The sequence below is a fragment of the Nematostella vectensis genome, chromosome 9 (assembly GCF_932526225.1).
Source record: "Nematostella vectensis chromosome 9, jaNemVect1.1, whole genome shotgun sequence".
NCBI classification, from domain to species: domain Eukaryota; kingdom Metazoa; phylum Cnidaria; class Anthozoa; order Actiniaria; family Edwardsiidae; genus Nematostella; species Nematostella vectensis.
The window spans coordinates 9850116-9875175 of NC_064042.1; the positions used below are offsets into that span (position 1 = coordinate 9850116).

The 25060-nt window shown below is 41.7% G+C and overlaps 1 protein-coding gene across 8 annotated transcripts in view; it reads right to left on the bottom strand.

The window, feature by feature from the left end:
* Window positions 1–25060, bottom strand: part of LOC116612189 (dedicator of cytokinesis protein 11) — a 71899-nt gene that overhangs the window by 2201 nt on the left and 44638 nt on the right. For all 8 annotated transcript variants that reach the window (XM_048732550.1, XM_048732549.1, XM_048732552.1 and 5 more), the window contains 20 exons: window positions 24558–24646; window positions 23548–23654; window positions 23312–23356; window positions 22502–22594; window positions 20850–20906; window positions 20412–20456; window positions 20256–20336; window positions 16784–16891; window positions 15097–15174; window positions 8659–8796; window positions 7767–7937; window positions 6951–7073; window positions 6453–6566; window positions 5740–5883; window positions 4963–5004; window positions 4334–4502; window positions 3800–3876; window positions 1893–2006; window positions 787–887; window positions 400–538 (listed from right to left, as the gene is read on the bottom strand). In XM_048732550.1, coding sequence (XP_048588507.1) covers window positions 400–538; window positions 787–887; window positions 1893–2006; window positions 3800–3876; window positions 4334–4502; window positions 4963–5004; window positions 5740–5883; window positions 6453–6566; window positions 6951–7073; window positions 7767–7937; window positions 8659–8796; window positions 15097–15174; window positions 16784–16891; window positions 20256–20336; window positions 20412–20456; window positions 20850–20906; window positions 22502–22594; window positions 23312–23356; window positions 23548–23654; window positions 24558–24646 — 2035 coding nt within the window. The remainder of the gene's footprint in view (window positions 1–399; window positions 539–786; window positions 888–1892; window positions 2007–3799; window positions 3877–4333; window positions 4503–4962; window positions 5005–5739; window positions 5884–6452; window positions 6567–6950; window positions 7074–7766; window positions 7938–8658; window positions 8797–15096; window positions 15175–16783; window positions 16892–20255; window positions 20337–20411; window positions 20457–20849; window positions 20907–22501; window positions 22595–23311; window positions 23357–23547; window positions 23655–24557; window positions 24647–25060) is intronic.

Below are 25060 nucleotides of genomic sequence, written 5' to 3' on the forward strand. Positions count from 1 at the left end.
TTGCCTCCATCGTGTGACTAGTATTATTACTACGGCAAGATATCATTCGTTAAAATGTGAGATTCTAGAAAACACTCAGACCCAACACCATCCTACGAATTTCCTGGATTTAAGACCCAACCCCATTCCAGGAATTTCCTGGACATCAGACCCAACAACATCCTAAGAACTTCCTGGACTTCAGACCAAGACTCATTCCAAGTATTTCCTGGACTTCAGAACCGACCCCATCCCCAAAATTTTCTTGGCTTCAACTCCTAGGACCTTGGATAATGTCCTAATGCTGATAGTGCTGACGAAAATGACGATTGTAATTATGATGACGCGACAGTGGTTGTCACGATATTACTCTTCGTGACGTCAATAGGTGGCTATAGTAATTGATATTCTAATGTTTACCTCCTCGTCGATGTACTTCGCTAGCTCTGTTCTCAGCAGTCCATATTTCTCCTTCATATCGTCGTGGTACATACGCTGGTCTTCTTTAATCAACTGGTTATTGATCTCTAGCGCTTTACCGCAGAACTTCAGAAATTCCCTAGAGAAAAAGCAACGTCGTGTTACATTTCAAACAATTTGTACCTCGCTGTTTGCTTCGACAACGTTTACTTTGGAAAAGGCTGTACTTCCTCACTTGAAAAATCAAGCTGCTAAAAAAAAAAACCACCCCTCTCCGGAAAGCACCAACTTTACCCACCAGTATACGGCTGCTCGAAGTGTCCTTCCACCAGAAAGCCCGTACCCCCCCCCCCCCCCCCCCCCCAAGAAAGCACCGCCTTAACCCACCTGTACACATTCTGTAGCCGCTCGATGTGTTTGCCTGGATGCTTGTGACACACAGTCTTGTCCAGGAAGGCTTGGGCGTACGCTAGAGGCCCAGCGTTAACCTGCAAACCGGCATAAATACACGCAATATTATACCATTTATCATAGAGCTACTTTGCTTCGCACACTCTAACCCAGGGGATGTACGCCCTAACTCAGAGACAACCCAACACAAGTCAATCTCTATCCCAGGGCATGTACGCCATAACTCAGAGACAACCCAACACAAGTCAATTTTTTATAACAGGTTAGTCATTAAACAAGTCGGTAAGCCAGGCTGAAATACAAAATTCTAAAAGAGAATATTAAAATTTTGATTTTCTTCATTGCTGGGAGATCTTAAAGGTTCCTTTTGTATTAGAACCTGTTCCAAGTTTTAGGCTAAATAGTTTTTAATGGGAGTCTAAATTGGTATTTTTAGGTTTTTAACAAGTTCTTTAATTCTAGGTTCTTATAAACGGGTAAGTACTGTACTCTAATCCCCGGGGCTGTACACCTCCCTCAGAAACAACCCCAAACAAGCTCATATCCTATATTACTATAAATCCACTCGCATACTATCACAAATCTCGTAATTTGATTGGTTCCCGTACTCACTTTCTATTGAGCCATAGATAGTGAGTAGCGAAAAAGCCAGTTTTTTCGCTCCAATAGCGGTTATTTATTACTGAGAATTATTAAAATCGTAATTTTTAAGGTAGCATGTGAGTGGATTTATACTAAAACAATTACGCGCCACGCACTACGCGCCTCGTTGACTATCTATTGACTCATAGAAAACTGGAACTCGTAGTCTAAGGCTAAGTTCAAACGTCGTATTATCCATGAGCCGTACTCAATGCAAATGCATACAAATAAATCAAGTCAATTGTTTGATCTCCATTTGCATGCATTTGCATTGAATACGGCTCATGGAAAATATTACGTTTGAACTTAGCCTAATTGTTAAATAAAGTAGTCACTCAAACAAGAAATTGCCTGTATGACAACTTTATCATCATAACATAGCCTTATCAGTTATGGCAACTCAGCGGGGTCTCCTCGTGGCCATGCGCACGCATATTTACCTGTACACTGACGCTGCCCTGCAGCACGAGTTGCAGCCTCTTCATGTCGGGTGGGGACTGGGTGGTGACTTGCTCCAGTTCCTTTACCTTGTTTTGCATCTCATCATACGCGACCTGAGACACCGACAACGAATAGCGTGCTTAGTCAATTGAATATTTACCCACGTAACGCATACCATCATACGCGACCTGGGACACCGACAACGAATAGCGGGTTTAGTCAATTGAATATTTACCAACTTAACGCATACCATCATACGCGACCTGAGACACCGACGACGAATAGAGGGTTTAGTCAATTGAATATTTACCCACGTAACGCATACCATCATAGGCGACCTGAGACACCGACAACGAATAGCGGGTTTAGTCAATTGAATATTTACCCACTTAACGCATACCATCATACGCGACCTGAGACACCGACAACGAATAGCGTGCTTAGCCAATTGAATATTTACCCACATAACGCATACCATCATAGGCGACCTGAGACACCGACAACGAATAGAGGGTTTAGTCAATTGAATATTTACCCACGTAACGCATACCATCATAGGCGACCTGGGATACCGACGACGAATAGCGTGCTTAGTCAATTGAATATTTACCCACGTAACGCATACCATCATAGGCGACCTGAGACACCGACAACGAATAGCGGGTTTAGTCAATTGAATATTTACCCACGTAACGCATACCATCATATGCGAACTGAGACACCGACAACGAATAGCGTGCTTAGTCAATTGAATATTTACCCACGTAACGCATACCATCATAGGCGACCTGAGACACCGACAACGAATAGAGGGTTTAGTCAATTGAATATTTACCCACGTAACGCATACCGTCATAGGCGACCTGGGACACCGACGACGAATAGCGTGCTTAGTCAATTGAATATTTACCCACGTAACGCATACCATCATAGGCGACCTGGGACACTGACAACGAATAGCGTGCTTAGTCAATTGAATATTTACCCACGTAACGCATACCATCATAGGCGACCTGGGACACCGACAACGAATAGCGGGTTTAGTCAATTAAATATTTACCCACGTAACGCAGACCATCATACGCGACCTGAGACACCGACAGCGAATAGCGTGCTTAGTCAATTGAATATTTACCCACGTAACGCATACCATCATACGCGACCTGGGACACAGACAACGAATAGCGGGCTTAGTCAATTGAATATTTACCCACGTAACGCATACCATCATACGCGACCTGAGACACCGACAACGAATAGCGGGTTTAGTCAATTGAATATTAACCCACATAACGCATACCATCATAGGCGACCTGGGACACCGACAACGAATAGCGGGTTCAGTTATTGAATATTTACCCGCCTAACGCATAGGATTAAATAACGATGGTCAAGATGAAGACGGTGATGATGCCAATGGTTATGGCGGTGATGTTGATGATGGTTGTGGTGATGGTGGTGATTATAACAATGGTGGTTGTGATGATGGTTGTGATGGAGATGAAGGTGATGGTGGTGGTGATGACGATGGTGATGGCGGTGTTGGTGGTGGAGATGGTTGTACTGCTGATGATGGTGGTGATGACGATGGTGATGGCGGTGATGGTGGTTGTAGTAATGATGATGGTGGTGATGACGATGGTGATAGCGGTGATGGTGGGGTGATGACGATGGGATAGCGGTGATGGTGGTGGTGATGATGATGGTGATGGCGGTGATGGTGGTGGTGATGGTTGTAGTGGTAATGGTGGATGGTGATAAGATGGTTGTGATGACCTCGTTGATGGTGATGCGGGAGATTGTGATGGTGGTGATAATGGCTGTGGTGATGATGATGGTTGTGGGGATTATGCTGATGATAATGATGATGCTGAAGGTGTTGATAATAATAGGGTAATTGTCATACCTCTACTGGTGTAAGCTCGTATTGCTCCTCTTGGACCACAAGAATCCTCTTCTTCACATAGGGGAAGTGATTCGACGCTGAAATACCAAACAATCGAATAGTTTAACAGGTCATTCTTTTGCTTCAACTTTTGTTTATCTCTTCCTTTCTCTATCATTGTTCTCCGTCACCCTATTTGCCATATCTTATTTTCTCCCCTCTCCCTATTTCTGTTCCGTACTGGGGCGTATTCACCCACTCGTTATGGTCTACCTCTAGCATTATTCCTCCAGACACCATGCGATCTTCACATACCCTCGGCGCAGTCACCACAAGCAAATTTACTCACTGGTTTTCTCTTTGGAGTATTCCCCTAGAGCCACTCGCCTCCCCCTCCCCCCTCCTTAACACCCTGACCCCATAATTTACTTACTCGTTAACCCCTGGCCCCGTCTAAGGGTTGTATTCAATTACTTGTTAACCCCTGGACATGTCTACGGGTTTCACTTACTCACTCATCAAAAACTGAGCTCATGAAAGGTTGTGTCCACTCACTTGTGAGAATAGTCTTTCTCTTGCATTGCTCCTCAAGGCTTCCATGTGCTTTCCCGCTCGCTGTGAAAGGGGTCTCGTAGATGAAGCGTCGTATGTTGTTATTGCGCTCAAACACAGTGATTCTTTGCTCCATCTCCTCATCGTCAAAGTACGGCTTCACAAACGTGATCTAGGTAGACACGAATGAACATAAGAGAGCCGCAATGGAACAGTTGCATGGGCTTCGCCCCTCAAACAAGAAGTTCCGGGTTCGAAACTGAGACACGACAGCTGAAGGTTTAGCGTACAAAAGCCCTGGCTAGTCACACTGAGGGCTGTATACACCGCCTTTTCTCCGATGAAGTCTTAGGCGCTGTCTTCTATAGCAGTTTATTTAACCTGTACTTGAGCCCCTATACTTCTGTGTCAGTCACACTTACGAATTGAAAATACAAGGAGGTATCCGTATCTACATAAAAGTCAATCGCGCATGTAGCGCTTAGAGACGTTTACATAGGAAGGGATACACGAAAGCAACCTTTTCATGTTTTCACATTAGGGGATAAAAATACTATATGGGATGACAGCATAGCATGAAAACAACAACAACAACAGTTGCAGCTTAATGAAACTATGGGCTTCCATCTTACCTGAATATAGCCAATCTCAGAATCCAGTTCGTCAGAATGGACCTTCAAATGTTATTGGTTGCCATTAGTCACAGCATGTATTAAGAGGCCCTTCTCATAGAGATAACACATACTTCATTAAACAGATGAAGGGGTACAAAAGAAATGAACCGGTGGGAGTGATAATATAAAAGTGTCCAAACAGACTATCACCAAAGATTGTCAGCAACCTAAATAGGCGACTTGCACTGAGAAATCACGTGACTTTTTGGGCGGCAAAACAACACAACAACAACAACAACAACAACAACAACAACAAAAGCAACTTTTTTTTAACGTTTATTAATCAGCCAGAAAGATTCAGAAAAGGCTTTTTTTTTTCATTGAAAGATTTCGTTGGTCTCTGGCGTGACGGCGGCGGAAATTTCGTGGTTTATTTGGACTTTTTTACTTGATTTTGCCTATTGCAATCGCGTATTATTTCAGGTAAAAGACAGAAATCGATTGCACAGAAAGGAAGCCTTAGGGCAGTGGAGGTTTGGTTACGTTTGCAGATGTTTGGCAGCGAGTACACAGGCTGTCTAGTCTGTTTTCCGGGAATTTGGGGATACTGGGATTTCTGTGGCACGCGGACAAAGAAAAGAGGTTTGGGTCGGGCTACGCGAACGCATTTCCATGATTTCCTAACTAACACAAACCGCCTGTGTACAGGCAAGATTTCTGGCCAAGTTTGTTTATTGGAGGACAAAAAAGGACAAGATTAGTTCATAGGAAGGAGTAAAGTGAAGATGTGGTTACCTTTGCGGACTCGTGAATCAGCTTGATGTGCTTCTCGCTGTGCTTACTGGAATACATGCCCTGCAGTCGCTGCGAGATCTCTGATAGAGAGGTGATCTTTGGCTCCTTGTAGATGTACTCCTTGCCGTCGTCGTCCGCGAACATCTGAGAAACGATAGAGACAAAATGGAAAGCGAATATCTGAGAAACGATAACCAAATAAAAAGGTAAGCGAACATCTTATAAACGATACGAGATAATATGGTTTCCAAAAAAGCTACTTTGGCATTTAAAGTTGTTCTGATTCAAGGTGGAAAAGCCGAACAATCACATACACCTATTTCAAAAAACGTTGTCAGTGCAAACGGACAAATGACAGTTCCGCAACCGAAGGATACCATGGGTCCCATAATATTTGAACCCAATGCAGATGAACATGGATTAACTATACAATAATAAATTAAATGCTATCACTGGAGTTCATATATAAGCACCTTCCGGTCTCGACATTTTCCATTCGACGTTCGCACTGGCAACGTTCTTCTTATTATACAAATTCTTCTTATTGTATAAATAAACAGTGACACTCTGCCTAAAGCGAAGCATTCAGGAGGCAATCAGAGGTTTTGGGCGTATCATTGTTTTCATATAAACTCTTTGATTTGAATTGATAATCACTTGATACTATAAAAAAAAAAAAAAAAAAAAAAAAAAAAACAGTACACATGACTCACCTTTCCAAAGAACGCCACGCGGAAATACTTGCCTAGCATTCGCTTACCACTCGCGGTCACCTCGACCACCTTGGCGTACGCTTTAGCGAGGTTTTGATAAGCATTAGCAAGACCCTGGATAAAAGAAACTGTATAAATGTCGCGTTTGACGTACGTTTTAAAAGGTACTGAAATGCATTTAATGACAATGACACAAAGTATCCCACTTGTCGAAGGCTTTAGACAGGTTCTGAACATTCTAAGAAAACTTGAGACATTATACAACACAATTTAAAGCGTGATAAGACTCCATAAAGGAAGAACCTATCTGCTCGTAGATAACGCCCTACTGGCCGAATCAAAACGATACGGGCTGTGCGCCTCGAAGCTACCTTTCATACTATTCCTATTTCCTTTTACCTATTACTTTCATTATATTTCTACTATAAACAAATAGCTTTGCCCATGCGCACTTAAGTTCCTCATCTGTAAGTAACGCTGTACTAATACTGTGCTTACCGCAAAGTTCCTCTCTTGCTCGTAGATGGGAATGGCGAGTTTGTACACCTCGCCCATGACTTCATAACGCTCAGCTCGATCCAGGAACTGCGCGCTCTTCTCAAGGAGATCGGACAGATGGGCCTGGTAAGTAAAGCGCGTTCACATGAGCTTGTATTGCATACGGTGTACCATAGGCGGTACTCATCATAAATAGGTGAAGACATCTCGATACACAAGTGTGTATTACAGGTACCATGTCCGGTACTCATCATATATAGGTAAAGATAGTTCGATACATAAGTGTGTATTACAGGTACCACGTCCGGTACTCATCATATATATGTAAAGATAGTTCGATACATAAGTGTGTATTGCCTGGGGTGTACCATGAACAGTTCGCATCATATGTAGGCTCGATACATAAGCATATACTGTATGGAGTGAATTACGACTATATTTGGAGATGCCCGCTATAGGGAGGCTATATTGTATGGAGTGTATTACGCCTAGGGCTGGGGTGCCCGCTATAGGGAGGCTATATTGTATGGAGTGTATTACGCCTAGGGCTGAGGTGTCCGCTATAGGGAGGCTATATTGTATGGAGTGTATTACGCCTAGGGCTGGGGTGCCCGCTATAGAGAGGGGCATATTTTATGTAGTGTATTGAGAGTTGGGATTCTACAGGGAGGCAATATTGTATGGAGTGCATTACGCCTTATCCTGGGTAGGCCGCAATAGAGCGTGCTTCATAGCCTTGCCTTATATAACGAGGGCATATTGTATGTAGCGTTTAACACCAATTGTTTGGGTGCCTGCTATAGAAAGGCTACGTACCAGAGTAAAGCGCTGCTCCATAGCCATGCCCTCGTCTGACTTCATCATGCTTTCGTCAGGTACCACGTTGGGTGAGATGCGGTAGAACGCCGCGCAGCCCTGCTCGTATTTACCCTGACGCTTCAGGTACTCAGCTACTAAAGCAGCGGCGTGGACGTAGCAGTGCGCAGTCTACGAAAGAGGCAGAAATACTGTTAGAAAAGGCAGAGGAATGGGGACAATACCAAAATTGCAGGCTCCGGCAAAAAATACTCAGAATGTACAATAGGCCCTTCCAGCTATAAGTTTGCGCGCGCATTACCATAGAAACCTACCTTAACTACCAGAATGCAGCGCGCGCATTTCTAAGCTTGCACCAAACGAAGCGCGCGCTGCATGCCGGTAGTTGAGGTAGGTTTCCATGGTGAGTGCGCGCGCATGCTTATAGCTGGAATGGCCTTTTGCACGAGGTCTTATATGGAAAGGAGTGATGCCAATCTTTTACAAAAGCAGCATGGCGTAGATAAGGCAGTGTGCAGAGCATACGCTTGGGCGTACAGAAGTATGACTTGGATCCTGCTCGGACGTACAGAAGTATGACTTGGATGGTGCTCGGGCGTACAGAAGTATGACTTGGATCGTGCTCGGACGTACAGGGTATGCCTTTCCTCAGAAAAGTCATCGTGCAACTCGTATGTGTTCGCCATGTTTACTAGCCAAACCTTGTGTAGCACAGGCGTACTGGAGTATGAGTTATCGTGCTCGGGTGTACTACGGTATAACTTACCGCGTAGCTCGGGCGTACTAGAGTATGTGTGATTTACCTCAGATAAGTTATCTAGCGCCTCGTGTGTGTTCGCCATGTTTCCTAGCCATGCCTTGCGTAGCGCAGGTGCACTACCGTATGACTTACCTCGGAGAAGTTGTCATGCGCCTCGTGTGTGTTGGCCATGTTTTCTAGCCATGCCTCGCGTAGCTCAGGCGTACTGGAGTAGGATTTGGCCAGACTGTACTGTAGGTCCATGAGTACTTCGGGGATATCATCATGTTCCTGTTGGGTGAAAACAAAATTAGACATGCCATTAATTACAATTTTAAATGTTTGTTTTATTAACGTGAAAGCATACTTAATCTGTGAAAAATTAGTTGAGATGTAGAACTCAGAGATGAAAATGCAATTACGACACTTTCACGAAACGATATATTCACGATGAATCAACGATGCGATTATGACACTTTTTCCAAAATACTTTCATGAAACGATAATTAACGATGAATCAACGATGCGATTACGACAATGTTTAATACTTTCACGGAAACGATATATTAACGACGATTCACCTTTTAATGCAATTGCGAACACAATCAAAGTATCTCATAATAAAATTGAAATCGAAAAAATAAAATCGCGCATTACATGGAACGTGTAAATATACTTTTTCACACGGCCACGAACACCTGTACTAGGTTTGCACTATCTGAAAAAGGATACTGCATTAGTTTTATAAAGATATTGTCTATGACGTTAAATAGTCCATTAAGTTGATAATGGCGTCTGAGTTGCCATAGTCTAGATAAGGGTTTTCCCACGTGGTGGAAATAACACAGTCAACCTCAGGATTCTAATTGTTATCTCGGGGATTAGATCGACCCTTCTTTCTCTCTCAGAAGTAGTTGGCAAACAAGAATAAACCTAGCAGATGTGCAGAGAAGTTACCCCCTACCCCTACCCCTTTAAAAAAGTGGATAATGACTTGCCTGGATACAAGTAAAAAAAAAAAGACGGAAATAATAGGCATGAACACAGGCGTACCGTGAAGGCAAACCGCTGTTTTGTCGCGGGCGAAACTGATAACGGTGACACAATCAGCGGGCACACAAACAATTGTTGTATTGGGCTCCCTGTGGTCGACAGGGGCGGGACACGAAGTCTTCGACTGCGCACGCGCCGAGGCATGATAATGAATCTCAATTAAAATGAACAGCCGCTGTACGGAAAGGGCAAGCTTTGATCCTCACGGTACTTGGCAGTCAAGTCTGGAGTGCCTTCAATACGATTAACATGATTTTTCTATGGGCTAGTTGCGCCTTCTAATGTCTTTTGGTATCGCTTTATGGCTCTCTGTTTATATTCAGCTCGCTAAAGTTGCGTCAAACAGTCATGCCGTGTGATTAGACAGTGCTTGGTAAGTTCGGGCACCGTTAGGTAGACCTGATAGGTTCAGCAAATCAGGCAACTGATGATTGCATCTGTTGGTACAACTCTACGCGAATTAAAGAACTCTACAGAGACAGTCTCGACTGCAGTTTCGACTCGTTACTTCGATACGACGTTTTCTGTTTGTTTTGCGCTATTGCAAGTTAGAAAGTTTTACAGAGGCAACAGTTATTAGACTCCAATTCAAGCTTGCTGTCGCTAGAGGTGCTCGCAATTTCCCTCTGTGCTTATTCTGGCCATTTGTATGAGAATATACAATACAAGGCGTAAAAAAAAAAACTCAAAACAGGCGATTATGCAGAGTCGAATACAGTCTTGTGGTTTCCAGGGTTTAGAAAATGGATAAGGCAATTTTTTTTCTGCGCTTGTTGCAAATCCAGGGCAACCAAATTCAAAACAATATTGTGCTTGAGGTTTGCCGTAGAAACAGTTCCTGAAGTGATGGCCAAACGTTTTGGATAGATAGTTATGAGAACAAAGTTGGAAAATGCAATGACAAGACCTTTTTACATCGCCGTGTCCTATTCCTTAACGCGTAAAATCTCCTCTGGATCACTGATCGTCCTACGGCGCGGTAATGTCCCGAGTCTGTTCACGAGTCTGATTAGACTCCCCAAAGAACTCTGTCTGATGCTCTCATATCAACAATCCAACGTGGACGCTGCAGACGTCTTCATGCAAACCGTTTGTGTTATGAAAGTTTGATTATGCGACGTGAATTATCGTCTGCAATCTTTAGTTGTTTTGTCTCGGGAGATTCGGAGGCTTCGTAGGCGAGAGAAATACGCCGAAATACGCCTACGCCAAGCTGGTAATAACAACTTTCTGTTTTTTATTTTTGCCTAAGATTGACCTGTTAATCAATATCAGCATGTATCGCTCTTTGGATAACTAAATTTTAGAGCTATCCTCGATGTTGATTCAAAATAAAAACGTAGTTTTTGCGGACGCGAAACAAACGGAATTCTTGTGATCTTCAGTGCAAATTACTACAAATAGCAAGGTCTGAACTTTAGAGCTCTTGGATCCTTTAGAATCTCTTTATATCTCCGTAATTCACGTGAATAAGGCAGGAAACATCAGAGGTAAAATTCTTTGTATTTTCGAAGACAGGAATCTCAAGACTTTGAAATTTCAAGAATAAAATCATCAGCAAGTACGTTCAAACTCTGGACTTGTTTGACCTGTAGAAAACATTATTTTTCTATTCCTTTTCCAATAGCTGTGCCACAACTTGACATTGTACAGCAAGACGTAGACGTGATCATCCAACTTGATTAAAGATCAGGCTTAATTCTGCAGTATTTAAAAAGAGAGGTTCTCGTTTGTGCGTATGGAGCAACAACTCATAATCCTCTTCAGGCGCGTTGCGCACAAAATTTTTCCTCTCCTTATTGCTAAGCAGGGTCTGAATGATCAGACTAAGTAGTCAAAGCTTCTATTAGATTCTCGCCCACCAATAACCGAGCACGTAAGATTCTCACCCACCAATCACCGAGCACGTAAGATTCTCACCCACCAATCACCCAGCACATATCACCGACCACGCCAAAATATAAACAAAACCCGCATTCGGCTCACAAGGTCTGCATGAGCCGAAGACGCATAAAAAAAATCGAAGGACGCGTCAATAAATGATGTTTGTTCTAAAGTAGATTTCTATCTTAAATACACGCCATACATATCGATAAATGTTCCATGCGTGTATTCCCGCGGGCTATGCGTACAAATTGGAAAACACTAAGCCAAGTTGTGCTACATTAACAGCAAAGTGAACTCCTGATAAGATGAATCATGAAATGCTTTCTCGCACTCGTGTTACGGGTAGTTGTCTTAGAAACTTCTAGGAATTTGTATTGCAAACTGTAGCCGTTGTGTTGTTAGGTTGTATTATTCTCGGATTTCTATTTTCATATTTATTCCCCTATATACATAAAACGCTCTTTACGTAAACCACAAATTACTAAAATATTTTGTTCATATTTTAAATGCAGACATCCACACTACATGAGTAAACTAGACATTTTGGATACTATTACTTGTATATCTCTGCGTTTCATTTCAGATACCCGTAGGTCGATAGCTTATCGACGAATCAATCTTTGGTTTGATCAATTTGTTTCGGAGTTGACTCAAGCTCCAGTGGGTGATTGGCAATTGCGTTGATTGTATTTGAGCACGAGAGGCAGAGAGTGATCACTTAACATGCATTCTTCCTCTGCGTCAAAACCACGCGAAAGTAAACGAGTTGAAGCCAAACAATATGAAATAAAAAAAAATGAGGACAAATAATAGAGTCCGCTTTATTGTTTAAAAATAAGGAGTAAAAACAAAATTTTTGTCATAATAGTGAAGTTCAGTGTTATGATTCTTCAGGGCATTTACATTACTGGGTTACTGCGGTTTGTACTTTATTTAGTTAGACTACTCAGCTGGTGTCTAGAGCATGCGAACCACAACTCTTCAACGTGGATTTTGTATTGTGGACTACTAAGAGATGACAGAAGAAGGTGTGACGCCTTGCTAATAGGCAACTTGCATTAAGTGGTAACGTGATATTGGCTGGCAAATTTAAGCCAATCGCCAGAGAGCTATGAAAACAAATAAAATATTTCAATGAAAATAAGCCACTTTTTGGGTGATTTGTAAGCGCTTGTTATTTTGCCGCCAAAAGCGGTAAAGAGTGAGTTTGCCTCCCATAAACTCACGTGATTTTTGAAAACATTTCAATGAAAATAAGCCACTTTTTGGGTGATTTGTAAGCGCTTGTTATTTTGCCGCCAAAAGCGGTAAAGAGTGAGTTTGCCTCCCATAAACTCACGTGATTTCTGAGTAGTGCAAGGCGCCTATTAGAATCAATCCCTCATGTTAAACCAAGTATCTTCCGATAACATTCCAAAGTAGTTTTCAAATCCTTGCACTAGTGTCTATTGCAAACACTTTTCTTGGAAACTTTTAGGAATTTCTTGTAGTTTAGTTGGATTTTGGTTTATCTATACTATATATAATATGGTAAGGAATGGACTGTGCGCCACCTTTCACGGAAAAACGGCTGAACTCGAAAACTCCGAAATCTCACCATTTCCACACATTACCGGAGAAGAGGTGTGCAAAATGTTTTTTATGTCAATATTATACCGGGGAGCAAAGTTCTAACTCACGCGTTTTTGTAAGCTAGAGGACAACACGCGCAAGGCTCCATTTTCAAGATTTCACAGAAGCACAAAAAATAATTGATTTCTCGCAGCAAAAAGGACTAATGACTTTCACACCTCCGTATCTCTCAAGAAAAATACACTTAAAGTATACAGTAATAAGTCTATCTCCAAAAATATCATCGGGCAGCGATAATAATAAAGATAATTATTTTAAAAAGATTTTTATAGTGATTTTAAAGACATATTGATGTGCACGGTATATCCAGCCAAACGGCGTTATATATATTTTTTGTTAACTCTGAGCCCCCCCCCCCCCCCCCCCCCCCTTGGCTACGGGCTTGAGAGGAGAAATCTTATTCTAGGAAATTTTGAACTGGTATGGTTTGAATTTGGTTGTCCGATTTCCGCCAAAAACATCATACACAGGGTTCCCAAAACGAATATAGGAAAAGGTGGGATACTAAAATACGGGCGGTATTTCACAGAAATTAAGTACTATTCACATAAATTAAGTACTATTCACATAAATTAACTACTATTCACATAAATTAAGTACTATTCACATAAATTAAGTACTATTCACATAAATTAAGTACTATTCCCATAAATTAAGTACTATTCCCATAAATTAAGTACTATTCACATAAATTAAGTACTATTCACATAAATTAAGTACTATTCCCATAAATTAAGTACTATTCCCATAAATTAAGTACTATTCACATAAATTAAGTACTATTCACATAAATTAAGTACTATTCCCCTGAAGCACCAGCAAGCCAAATACATTGAAGGATTGAAATATACCTTTAAAAAAGATTTTTATTTCACGGGTAACCACTAGTTTCTTACATTTCTCGAAATATTTAATTCACTCCCATTTGCATTTGAAGTTTTTGGTAACTTGCTTGAATTAGCCGATGCTTTCTGTGCTTTAAGTGACTCGGTTTTCTGCAGCAACGCAAATAGCGGCGTGCTTGGTCTTTTTGAGGCTGAGGCGTAATATTCAGTGCGCAAATATCACCGGGCGCGCATAGGTGCACTCCGCTGGTATGTCATCTCTGCGATTCGCGCCTCAAATGCAAATCTACTGAATGACCTTCATGTCAGCGATTCGTGCCTCAAATACAAATCTACTGACTGACCTTCATCTCTGCGATTCGCGCCTCAAATACAAATCTACTGACTGACCGTCATCTCTGCGACTCGCGCCTCAAATATAAATCTACTGACTGACCGTCATGTCTGCGATTCGCGCCTCAAATACAAATCTACTGACTGACCGTCATCTCTGCGATTCGCGCCTCAAATACAAATCTACTGACTGACCGTCATCTCTGCGATTCGCGCCTCAAATACAAATCTACTGACTGACCGTCATCTCTGCGATTCGCGCCTCAAATACAAATCTACTGACTGACCGTCATCTCTGCGATTCGCGCCTCAAATACAAATCTACTGACTGACCGTCATCTCTGCGATTCGCGCCTCAAATACAAATCTACTGACTGACCGTCATCTCTGCGATTCGCGCCTCAAATACAAATCTACTGAATGACCGTCATGTCAGCGATTCGTGCCTCAAATACAAATCTACTGACTGACCTTCATTCGTGCCTCAAATACAAATCTACTGACTGACCTTCATTCGTGCCTCAAATACAAATCTACTGACTGACCTTCATTCGTGCCTCAAATACAAATCTACTGACCGACTCTCATTAGCGCCTCAAATACAAACCTACTGACTGACCTTCATTTGCGCCTCAAATACAAATCTACTGACTGACCTTCATTTGCGCCTCAAATACAAATCTACTGACCGACTCTCATTCGCGCCTCAAATACAAATCTACTGACTGACCGTCATTCGCGCCTCAAATACAAATCTACTGACCGACTCTCATTCGCGCCTCAAATACAAATCTACTTACTGACCTTCATTCGCGCCTCAAATACAAATCTACTGACTGACCTTCATTTGCGCGGTGGCCTGTAGCACCGTGTGGATCTTCTTCGTCAAATCTTTCACTTCTGAAGGGAAGCTCGTGTTCTGAAAACGAAACACATTGATAAGAAAGAGGTGATGGGCATCTTAAATAAGGCCAATCACGCCTCCATTTTATGCTCCGCTGATTGTCAAGTCAAACAAACTATACATTTCCATCGGCTGTTTCAGGCATGTAACCAAGATATTATGAATCAAATATCGTCAATAACGTATCATACTTCATTCGTAGATGGTTATTTTGAAGTTTCCGTGCGAATTATCTGTTGTTTTCTCAATTATAAACAACAAAGGAGTGTCTGATCGACATTCTTTAAAGTACGTCGATCAGTCACGCCTTTGTTATTGTTTACATCTGAAAATAGTATGCTCTATTTGGAAGAAGACTTGAGTAACATTTTTGTATTGGAAGTATTTCAATGGAAATAGATGCTTTTTGTGACTGGGTCTCGAGAGGGAGTGTAAACTGACAGAAGTCTTTGTAAAGCCCCTGCAAACTGCGCCAGCACCTGCCAGCATTGCTGGCGAATTTTCGCTATAGGACAAAGGACAAAGGAAATGTCAAAATTGGAAATGGACTATCTGACATTTCCTTTTTCTTGTGGTCAGTCCAGCAAGAATTCGCCAGCAATGCTGGCAGGTGCTGGCGCAGTTTGCACGGGGCTTAAAGCTTTTAATGGTGCTAAGTACCACAGGCATCCCATAAATACACCACAGGCACCCCACACGAGGCTTTAGATTTACGATGGCGGACGGATACCGCCAGGCACACGTGTCTATTTCAACACAGGTAGCCCGTGCGACAAAACTAAGAGGTGGTAGCACACGATGCATCGTTGCGTGTGCGGCATCGTTGCGTGTGCGGCCTCGTTGCGTGTGCGGCCTCGTTGCGCGTGCGGCCTCGTTGTCGCTCCGCTCTCGTTAATAGCCGAAATGTTTGGCGTATACGAGGGTAATGTAGTTCTAATGTTTTGAGCCTTCCGGGTCCTGAGGATGGTACGTGACGATGGGCTAGCAATACATGCCTTTAAATTTTTTTTAATCACCTATCGTAAGACAAGGTATGCGTATGAAATCCCGACCCTCTAAAACAAGGTTTATACTTCATTTACCACATTAAACCGAAAATATCGCATGGAATTGGATGATTTTTCACAGCCGATGGAATTGGATGATTTTTCACACTTTTGGGTTTGCTAGGATGACGACGACGTTGGCTGACAGAGGCTCTCTTAGCGCATATCAGCAGATAGGTCTTACGTACAGACCACAGGGTCAGGATCCTTGACAATCTTCGCAGTCAATCAACTCTGCTAATGGGGGCGAGTAGCGGAAAGAGGGGTAGGGTATTTATGCTTGGACCTCAACACTACTTATTGAAGAGGACGACTGTAACTACTCACATTAGGAAACTAGAGCTGAATACTAATTGCACAACGGAGTCGTTCTATAGTCTCTTACTCTGTCACGCAATGCGCCTGACTCTGTCACGCAATGCGCTTGACCTATGTCACGCAATGCGATTGACCTCTGTCACACAATGCACTTGCCCTATGTCACGCAATGCGATTGACCTCTGTCACGTAATGCAATTGGGCTTTACACAGTGTGACAAAGGTCAGAACGGCTGCGTAGGAGTGGAACTTGGTCCTACCTTCATGCCTTTGTCTTCGCTCGCATAGTTCTTGAGGGCAACCAGAGAGTTGTGCACCGCTGGTCTGTTGAGCCCGCTCTGCATTAGCCGCGAGACGGCCACTATAACCTGAGAAATATTAAAGGGGATTGATCACCAGCTGCGCATCTTGTTTGCGCATTTAAAGTCTCTCTTGGGCCACGCTAGGTTCTCAAAGTATGATTCTTTCAGCAGTTGTCAGATTCAACCGCTTAATGCTTTGATTCATAAACCAAATCATTGAACCAAACCATAACATGAGGCTAAGGTCTGAAAGGGAGTCTAACCTTGTACCTGCAGGTTTTACACAAGTTTGTCACTGTAAAATTCCAGCCATAATTCCTAGTTGCACATAGCCTGTAATTCAGTTGAAACTGTGAATAAGGGCTGTAAAAATGTACTGAAGTAGGCAGGTGCTTAAAAAAAGCCGGTTTTAAAAGGATTGACGCAAAATAAGCTCTATAATTCATTCTAAACATCAGACGAAAAGTAGCCGGCGATAAAATGTCAAGTAGCCGGCGGAACTCCGGCGGCCGCCAGCTTGTTTTGACGGCCCTGCGAATACCTTTAATAAACCATATTATCGTTGTTGTTGTTCTAAAAACGGATCTACAAAACGGACACAAAAGTAATTATGAATATGGTTTTAGGGACCTTTCTATGCAGAAAGTGACAAAGTAAATATCACAGGTAAATATTAGATAATCAAACACTAAATGGAATAATGTGGATGAAGAATCAGTTTTGTTTACACAATCAAAAAAGAAATCTTCCACGAGTTCATAAAGAAAATAGCGTACACTGTCTTTAAAATAGAAACCTTTTTTCTTTATGAAAACAAATATAAAATCTACAGACATGCATATATTGCATTTACAAAAGTGCTTTCCTTATTAAAACCATAAGAACTATCTAACAAACCATAACACCGACAAAATAGCAGAACTATATTGGTTGCAATGTCACTAACAGCGATCCCGCTGATTCCAAACTTCCACTTTTAATGATGCGTATTTTCACCATTTAAAAGTGCTTGTTTTATATCTCACTTTCCTATGATAACTAGAGTCAACCCGGCAGGCAGATAACCGATTATCGACATTTCCGCCGAGATGACGACTAATTAGGGGTAAAAAGACGAGCAGAAGTCAATTCTATATAAAAACACGGACAACAAACTTTACACCAGGTTGTGGTAATTATGTGAAAAATATCTCCAGAAAATTTAACAAAGAATATTCGAATATTCCTATACTCGAAATTTAAGCGTAAAAATAAACGCGGAAATAGAGTTATTATTTCTAGTTTTTTTTATGAATTAAGGGGGAAATCCATAAAAAAAACTGATAACACAAACGCAGTTCCTGTTTCGCAATGACAAATATTGAAAAAAAAAAATATAAATTCAGAAAGTGACTAGTTTTGAGACCGATATCAAAATCAAAATATTAGTTTAGGAATTCGACCCTACACGTACATAAACCATATAATTATTTTCATATTTTTACTTACGTAAGAGGAACTTCGGAACTTCATAAGTGCGCCTTTTAATCCTTCGGAGTGAGTCTATTCATCTCGGAATGCACCTGCTATATATATTTTTTTCTATATTTCTCTTTTTTTATATTTTTCTACAGCTGAATTCTTTTCTCACTCAAACGCGCGATCGATGTTTGAATGCTTTCCTATAGGTGAGTTTTAGCTTGAGCAATACGACGCTCGGTAAAAGTTGCTGCGCGATACCAAAGTGTCACAAAGGTCCATGATCAAACAAAAACAGTAGGAACCAAATACAGAACTCCAGTTAAACCATACTTTTTTTTATCCCTGCGATAAAAGGGAATGCGAAATACAGCGCTCGTCGATAACAGGCGAGGGAACACGTTCCGTGAGCAAACCGAAGAGCCTTCTTAAGAATAATTACGACGAATTCCTATATAGAATAATTACTAGCTGTCGATATTGTTCAAGCCTTCCAGAGTGTTTATTGTGCCTACGAAATCTACAGGCTTTCAGCGGGCAGATAACAACAATGCGATAGTGAATAGAATGAAAAATAAAAGCTGTTAGCAAATTGCATCAAGGAAATAGTTGAGTAATTGCTTAAAGAAAAAGCCAAATTAGCGATGAAAGAAAAAGGGAAATAAGTCCAAGTCATGCTAATTCTGTTTTTCTTTTATGAATATTCTTACGGAATATGACGATTTGCAAACTAGGACAAACCATCCAGACTATTTTCCTTTGCGGCTATTTTCACTCATGATTCACATGCTATTTCAATTCAAAGTTTACATGGTATTTCAATTCAAAGTTTACATGGTATTTCAATTCAAAGTTTACATGGTATTTCAATTCAAAGTTTACATGGTATTTCAACTCAAAGTTTACATGCTAAAACTTAGCAGTGGATTACAAAAATCGAGTAATTTTTATGCTTTATCTTCGCAAAAATAGTCTTTAGCCAGCAGTGTTTGACAGTGGTTTTATTCAAGTGGATCTCGTAAAGTACTAGATGGAATGTTACCTTCTGGTTTTTTCGCTGTCGGCTCATGTTGTTTAGTGTTTGCCACTAGCCCATTGTTATATCTAGAAAGGTCAATTACAGCTCCGAGGAAATGCACGGAGCGACTAGCTTAGCCGGCATTAGTCTATTCCGCAACGGTTTGCTAAAAAAACGGTTTGTCAAAAAAGAAATCGGCGGTCGAAAACCGCTCGGGGGTCCTGTGGCGATGCGACAAACGCGCGGCGAGTTGTCCCCTGCCCGATGACAATGACAGTGCTGAATAACGTATGCGCATGCGCGTGCTCTGGCGAAAACAAGCACAATCGCAGTGTTGAATCGTTCGACTAAAGGTACGAAATGCTGACTTCAGTTGCTGTTTTGACTAGCTGTACAGCATTAAAACCATACTGTACAAAAGATGACAGATTTTTGTGATAATGAGGGAGTCATAAAGTAAATTATAGCCTTATGTTTGGTCTCGTTTTCTTAGCATTCGCCAAAATGTGATAGTTCGCCGGTAAAAAGCCGCCATTTTAAAACAAAAAGGCTGGTTTCGTTCGGTACTGGAACTAGTCTTGCGTTTTTCAGCACTGTCCATGACAATCAAGTTTTCTTACCACAGGATGCCCGCATAGCTCTATTTCAAAAACTTTGGGAAGCCTGCGGGGTAGACTTAAACGTCATTCGGTGTAAAAGACTACCCTCGATATCACGAAACCGGAGTACATAAATCTACGACAACACGTGGCCACAAACAGAGAGTCAGATCTGGAGTCCGCATAGTTTTTATCCGTTGCCCTTTTCGTTACTGTCGACGTATTTTATCCCCTCTTTCCGACTTTGTCGTTACTGTCGACGTATTTTATCCCCTCTTTCCGACTTTGTCGTTATTGTCGACTTATCTGTTAAGGTCCTTGTTCCTCCCCCCTCCTACTCCCGAACTTGTCTCACCTGCCAGTGGACCCTGTCGCATCCGCTGCCACCAGTGAACTCGTAGTTGCTCCTCATCATAAGATACAAGAATGCACACGCCTACAGCGAACAGAACGTCAGATCCGTATAATAAAGTCACGATAATATAGTGAGGATGAGTCAGGTGGGGCTTACTTGAGTTCTCAGACTTTCCAGCTTGGAGTTACAGCAGCTCAATATCTGCAAAATCAAAAGGGAACATGTGAAGGACAAGTACCGAGTAACTTCCGAAAAGTACCGAATAACTCCCGAATAGTAGCGAGTGACCCCCAAATGTTACCGAATATCTCCCGAATAGCCCCGAGTAACTCCTGAATAGCATCGAGTAATTCCCGAATAGCCCCGAGTAACTTCCGAATAGTCCCGAGTAACTCCCGAATAGCCCCGAGTAACTCCCGAATAGCCCCGAGTAACTCCCGAATAGCCCTAGTAACTCCCGAGTAACTCCCGAATAGCATCGAGTAATTCCTAAATAGAAGCGAGGAAAATCTCCAGATAGTATAGTGTAGAGCCCTTGGTTGCATTGCTTTCCTGCTATTTGGTTATCAAGTGAGAGAAGCGTAGTCTACTAACCTCTCTGCACAGATCGCCACAGTGGCTTGCACTCCCTCTAAACAGAGCCACGGGGAACTAGAAAAGACAAGTGCTTGCATCAGAAATACGCATCGGGCGTTACCATCTTCAGTGAAAGTGCTTTCATACTCAGTACCTTGTCGAGAAAGACTGGCCTGATTGAGTACCTTGGCGATAAAGGACCTAAGACTGGCCTGATCGAGTACCTTTGTTGATGAAGGACCTGAGACTGGCATGATTGAGTACCTTGTTGATGAAGGACCTTAGACTGGCCTGATTGAGTACCTTGTTGATAAAGGACCTTAGACTGGCCTGATTGAGTACCTTGTTGATGAAGGACATAAGACTGGCCTAATTGAGTACCTTATTAAATCAAAGGGCTCTGTGAGCCAACTCGTAATGCAAATTTGTTTTTCTAGTTATTTTCTTGTGTGCAAAAAAAAAACATATACAGGATGAATTTTGAACAAAGGATGAACACATCCAAGATGCTGGGAGTACATAACAATGTCCTTTTTTTTTTGATGTGATGAAACACCAAGAACAGTTTGATTATTTATTATTATCATAAAAAGTAAAGAAAAAAAGAAAGAAAAAATTAGACGTCACAAGTAGGGATCGAACCTCCGGTCTCTGACGTCTTAGACAAGCGACAGAACCACTATACCACCGAGGCATTCCCGAAGTAACCTCTGAGTAAAATTAGTTTTTATCCTAATTGGTATCTCACCGTTCGAACTGCTTTTGCTAGCATGTCAAATTTCGCCCTATTCCCTCCGGAAACAGAAGTTAAATACCCGACATAATAAATCAAGCTACAGTCATATGTATTTTAAGCATGTAAACATTCTAGAAATTCGCAAAATCATTATTGATCGTTTCTTGATGAATAAGCGTGTTTGAACGAGTTTTGTTTGATATTTAGCACTTAATTTATAAAAAAATTTTTTTGAAAAAAAACAACTTTATGAAAGTCCATACTATTTTTCTTTACCTGCAAAAAGATGCTTTCTTTTAATTACCCTGCAAAGAAAGACCTTGCTAACAGAGGCTTTTACTTTGTGTTTCTCTGACTTTAAAAGTCGTAGCTTTGGCTATCCGCTCTTTCAGCACAAAATCGCTTTTTCAGCAAAAATTCAAACAAATAATGCGAAAACCCAGAGATGCGATTCTTCAAGTACTAGAAGAAGGAGAATTAAAAGCTTTGCTAGCATTTTACTTGTTTTGTAAACTAACAACTTGAATTGGACTGAACCGTAGAAGATCGATTGACGTCAGTGATGAAGGCGCATGCGCACGTTCAGCCCACATTGAAGACTTTTCTGTAAAAACTAGCTTATATATACTTTACGGCTATAACACGTAATGACCGTAGCGGTCACAGGTCGATGACAAGCTCTTTTATAGTACTTAACTTTAACCGGAAGTTGGTCACCGGAAGTTTACAGGAAGATCTAAAAATTGCTGTGTTGCGAAAGCACAGAAAGACCACAAAAAGTTTACGGATGATCGATCCAACGATCTGACGATCGAGTGACACAGAAGTCCCTGCAATAACTCGTAAATGCTTTGCAAGCATTTAAAAAGGACCTAAGAATGGCATGATTGAGTACCTTATTAATGAAGGACCTAAGACTGGCATGATTGAGTACCTTATTAATGAAGGACCTAAGACTGGCGAACACGTGCTTCATCATCAGCTCTGATTGGGGGATTTGCAGGAACGAGATGAGCGTTCCGAACAACTTCAATGAAAAACAAAATAAAAAGTTACAAAGAAAAGGACAGTGCACCCCTGTTGGACTTGACATATCAAGGGGAGCGAAAAACATTTCTCATTAGTTTGACTTATCTGAGTAGAAATGATTCAAGATAACACTCTACAAAACTTGAACTCAGTTTGAGTTAACAGGAAGCTCGGTTTATACGAGTTTCATTGTATAACTAATGCCTAGTGCACACTAGCAACATAACAACATAACGACATGGGCGCGCGCACTATGTTTAGCCCGACATAACGACATGGACATAATGACATAAAAAACATGTTTTTTTTCTCTTATGTCGTTATGTCCACGTCGTTATGTCGAAGATAAAAGTTCGCGCGTCCATGTCGTTATGTCGATATGTCGCTAGTGTGCACTAGGCATTACACATAAACAACAAGGGTTGTTCTCATCAAGTTTTAGGGTAAAAAATGGGTCTCTAAGGCGTGTAACCAGGACGCCCATCCCACTCAGCCAACCAAATTGGTCTATTCTTATTGAAGAGTCGTCAAATGTGAAACTTAATTGCCCGATGTTTAATCCTGCTCAGCAACAATCAACACATTCTAGCTTGGCAGCTACTTTGTATGACCTGTCATTAATAAAGTTGTCCTTATCAAGCAAATGCCCTTGAGTATTTGCTGTAAGTCAACTTATTTATGGTATCTGGTCACATGACAGGATTAAATGCCGTACCTTCTTCATCAGCAGATTGTCTCCTTCTTCTTGCTCCAAGTGGAACTTGAACGAGAACATTAGAGAATGAGACTTGGCTACAAAAAGGCCTATTTTGGTTGTGAGTCAATATAAGGTTTTTCGCTCAAACAATACTGTTTTCTTATACAGGTTTCGACATAATGCAATGTAACTGTTCGAGGCAGAAATACACTGTAGATTGATGAATGCTGATGTATGCCAGACTGTTAACTCACCTTGAAGTGGTTACAGAAGAGCTCCACCATGTCGAGTACCACCAGCCCCACTTCGTTACATAGGTTACCCTCCATCAGCACTCGAGTCTGGATATCCATAGCAGGCCCTGCACACGTGACAAAACACGTCACTTAGTGATAACGGGGGCTTACACACGTGACACAACACGACACTTAGTGATAACGGGGGCCAACACACGTGACACAACACGATACTTAGTGATAACAGGGGCCTACACACGTGACACAACGCGACACTTAGTGATAACAGGGGCCTACACACGTGACACAACAAGACAGCGATAACGGGGGCCTACACACGTGACACAACACGATACTTAGTGATAACAGGGGCCTACACCCGTGACAACACGACGACAATATTCACACGTGAAAGTATTCACACATTGGTAAGTAAGCAAATCCATTCAGAAGAAATGAGCATGGGAATTTACACCTATTTCAAAATTTGTTGTCAGTGCAAATGACAAATGACAATTGTCAAATGGTAGTTCTGCTTATCCAGAAATATAAGTGGAACTCTTCAAATTTCTACTAAATGTAGGAAAATGTGGAACATTTCCAGATTTATATTACTTATCAACTTTATTCTTACAAATAATTATACCCAGCAGTTCTAGTTTAGCCACCACCAAAAACATGTAGTGTGCGACAAATTTTGGAGATCGCGACACGAAAATGTTTCTCAACTATCCGAGAAACATTTCTTTGTCGCTTCTACAAGATTTTGCGCGCGCTATAATGTCTTTTGGGTGTATAAGCTAAGAAACATCTCGCACGCTACATGTCGTCTAGTTTAGCCAGGCCTTTAGAACTGCCATTTGCCCATTGCACTGACAACGTTTATTGAAATAGGTGTTCATTCTCTGCCTGACGAATTGCAAGATGAAAAAATCACGTGTGATTGGGTCTAGAAGTAAACAGGCAAAAAATTCTGAAACCATATAAAGGAGGTTTCCTAAGTGAGCTTGTGTAAAAAAGACACGTACCTCCCTGGCTGGGCGTCCTCATGTGCCTGGACTGGACAGTGTAACCCTGGTATCGCTGCTCCAAATATTGACGAGTCGCTTCGTTGGAGCTGCGGATAGTCACGTGATGTGTGTCAAATAAAGCGATGGTGGTCACGCAACACAGGAAAGTTTATAGCTTAGTGCAGTGACACAACGACAAAGGTCAGATGTGAGCCCCGTGTTTTTGCAAAATACTTACAATGCGACGCGCGCTACCGTGGCCATCTTGACAAGTTAGTGAAGTAAGCCAATAAGGATGTGAGAAACGTGCTATATGATACGACGCGCGCTAGCGTGGTCAGCTTGACAGTTTTGTGAAGTTAGCCAATAAGGATGTGAGAAACGTGCTATCTGATACGAAGCGCGCTACCGTGGCCACATAATTTATTGAGGTAAGACAATAAGGATGCGAGAAACATACTTTCTGGTTGACATGAACTTCACTAACCAACCAACCAACAAGGCAGTCACCCAAAACTGTT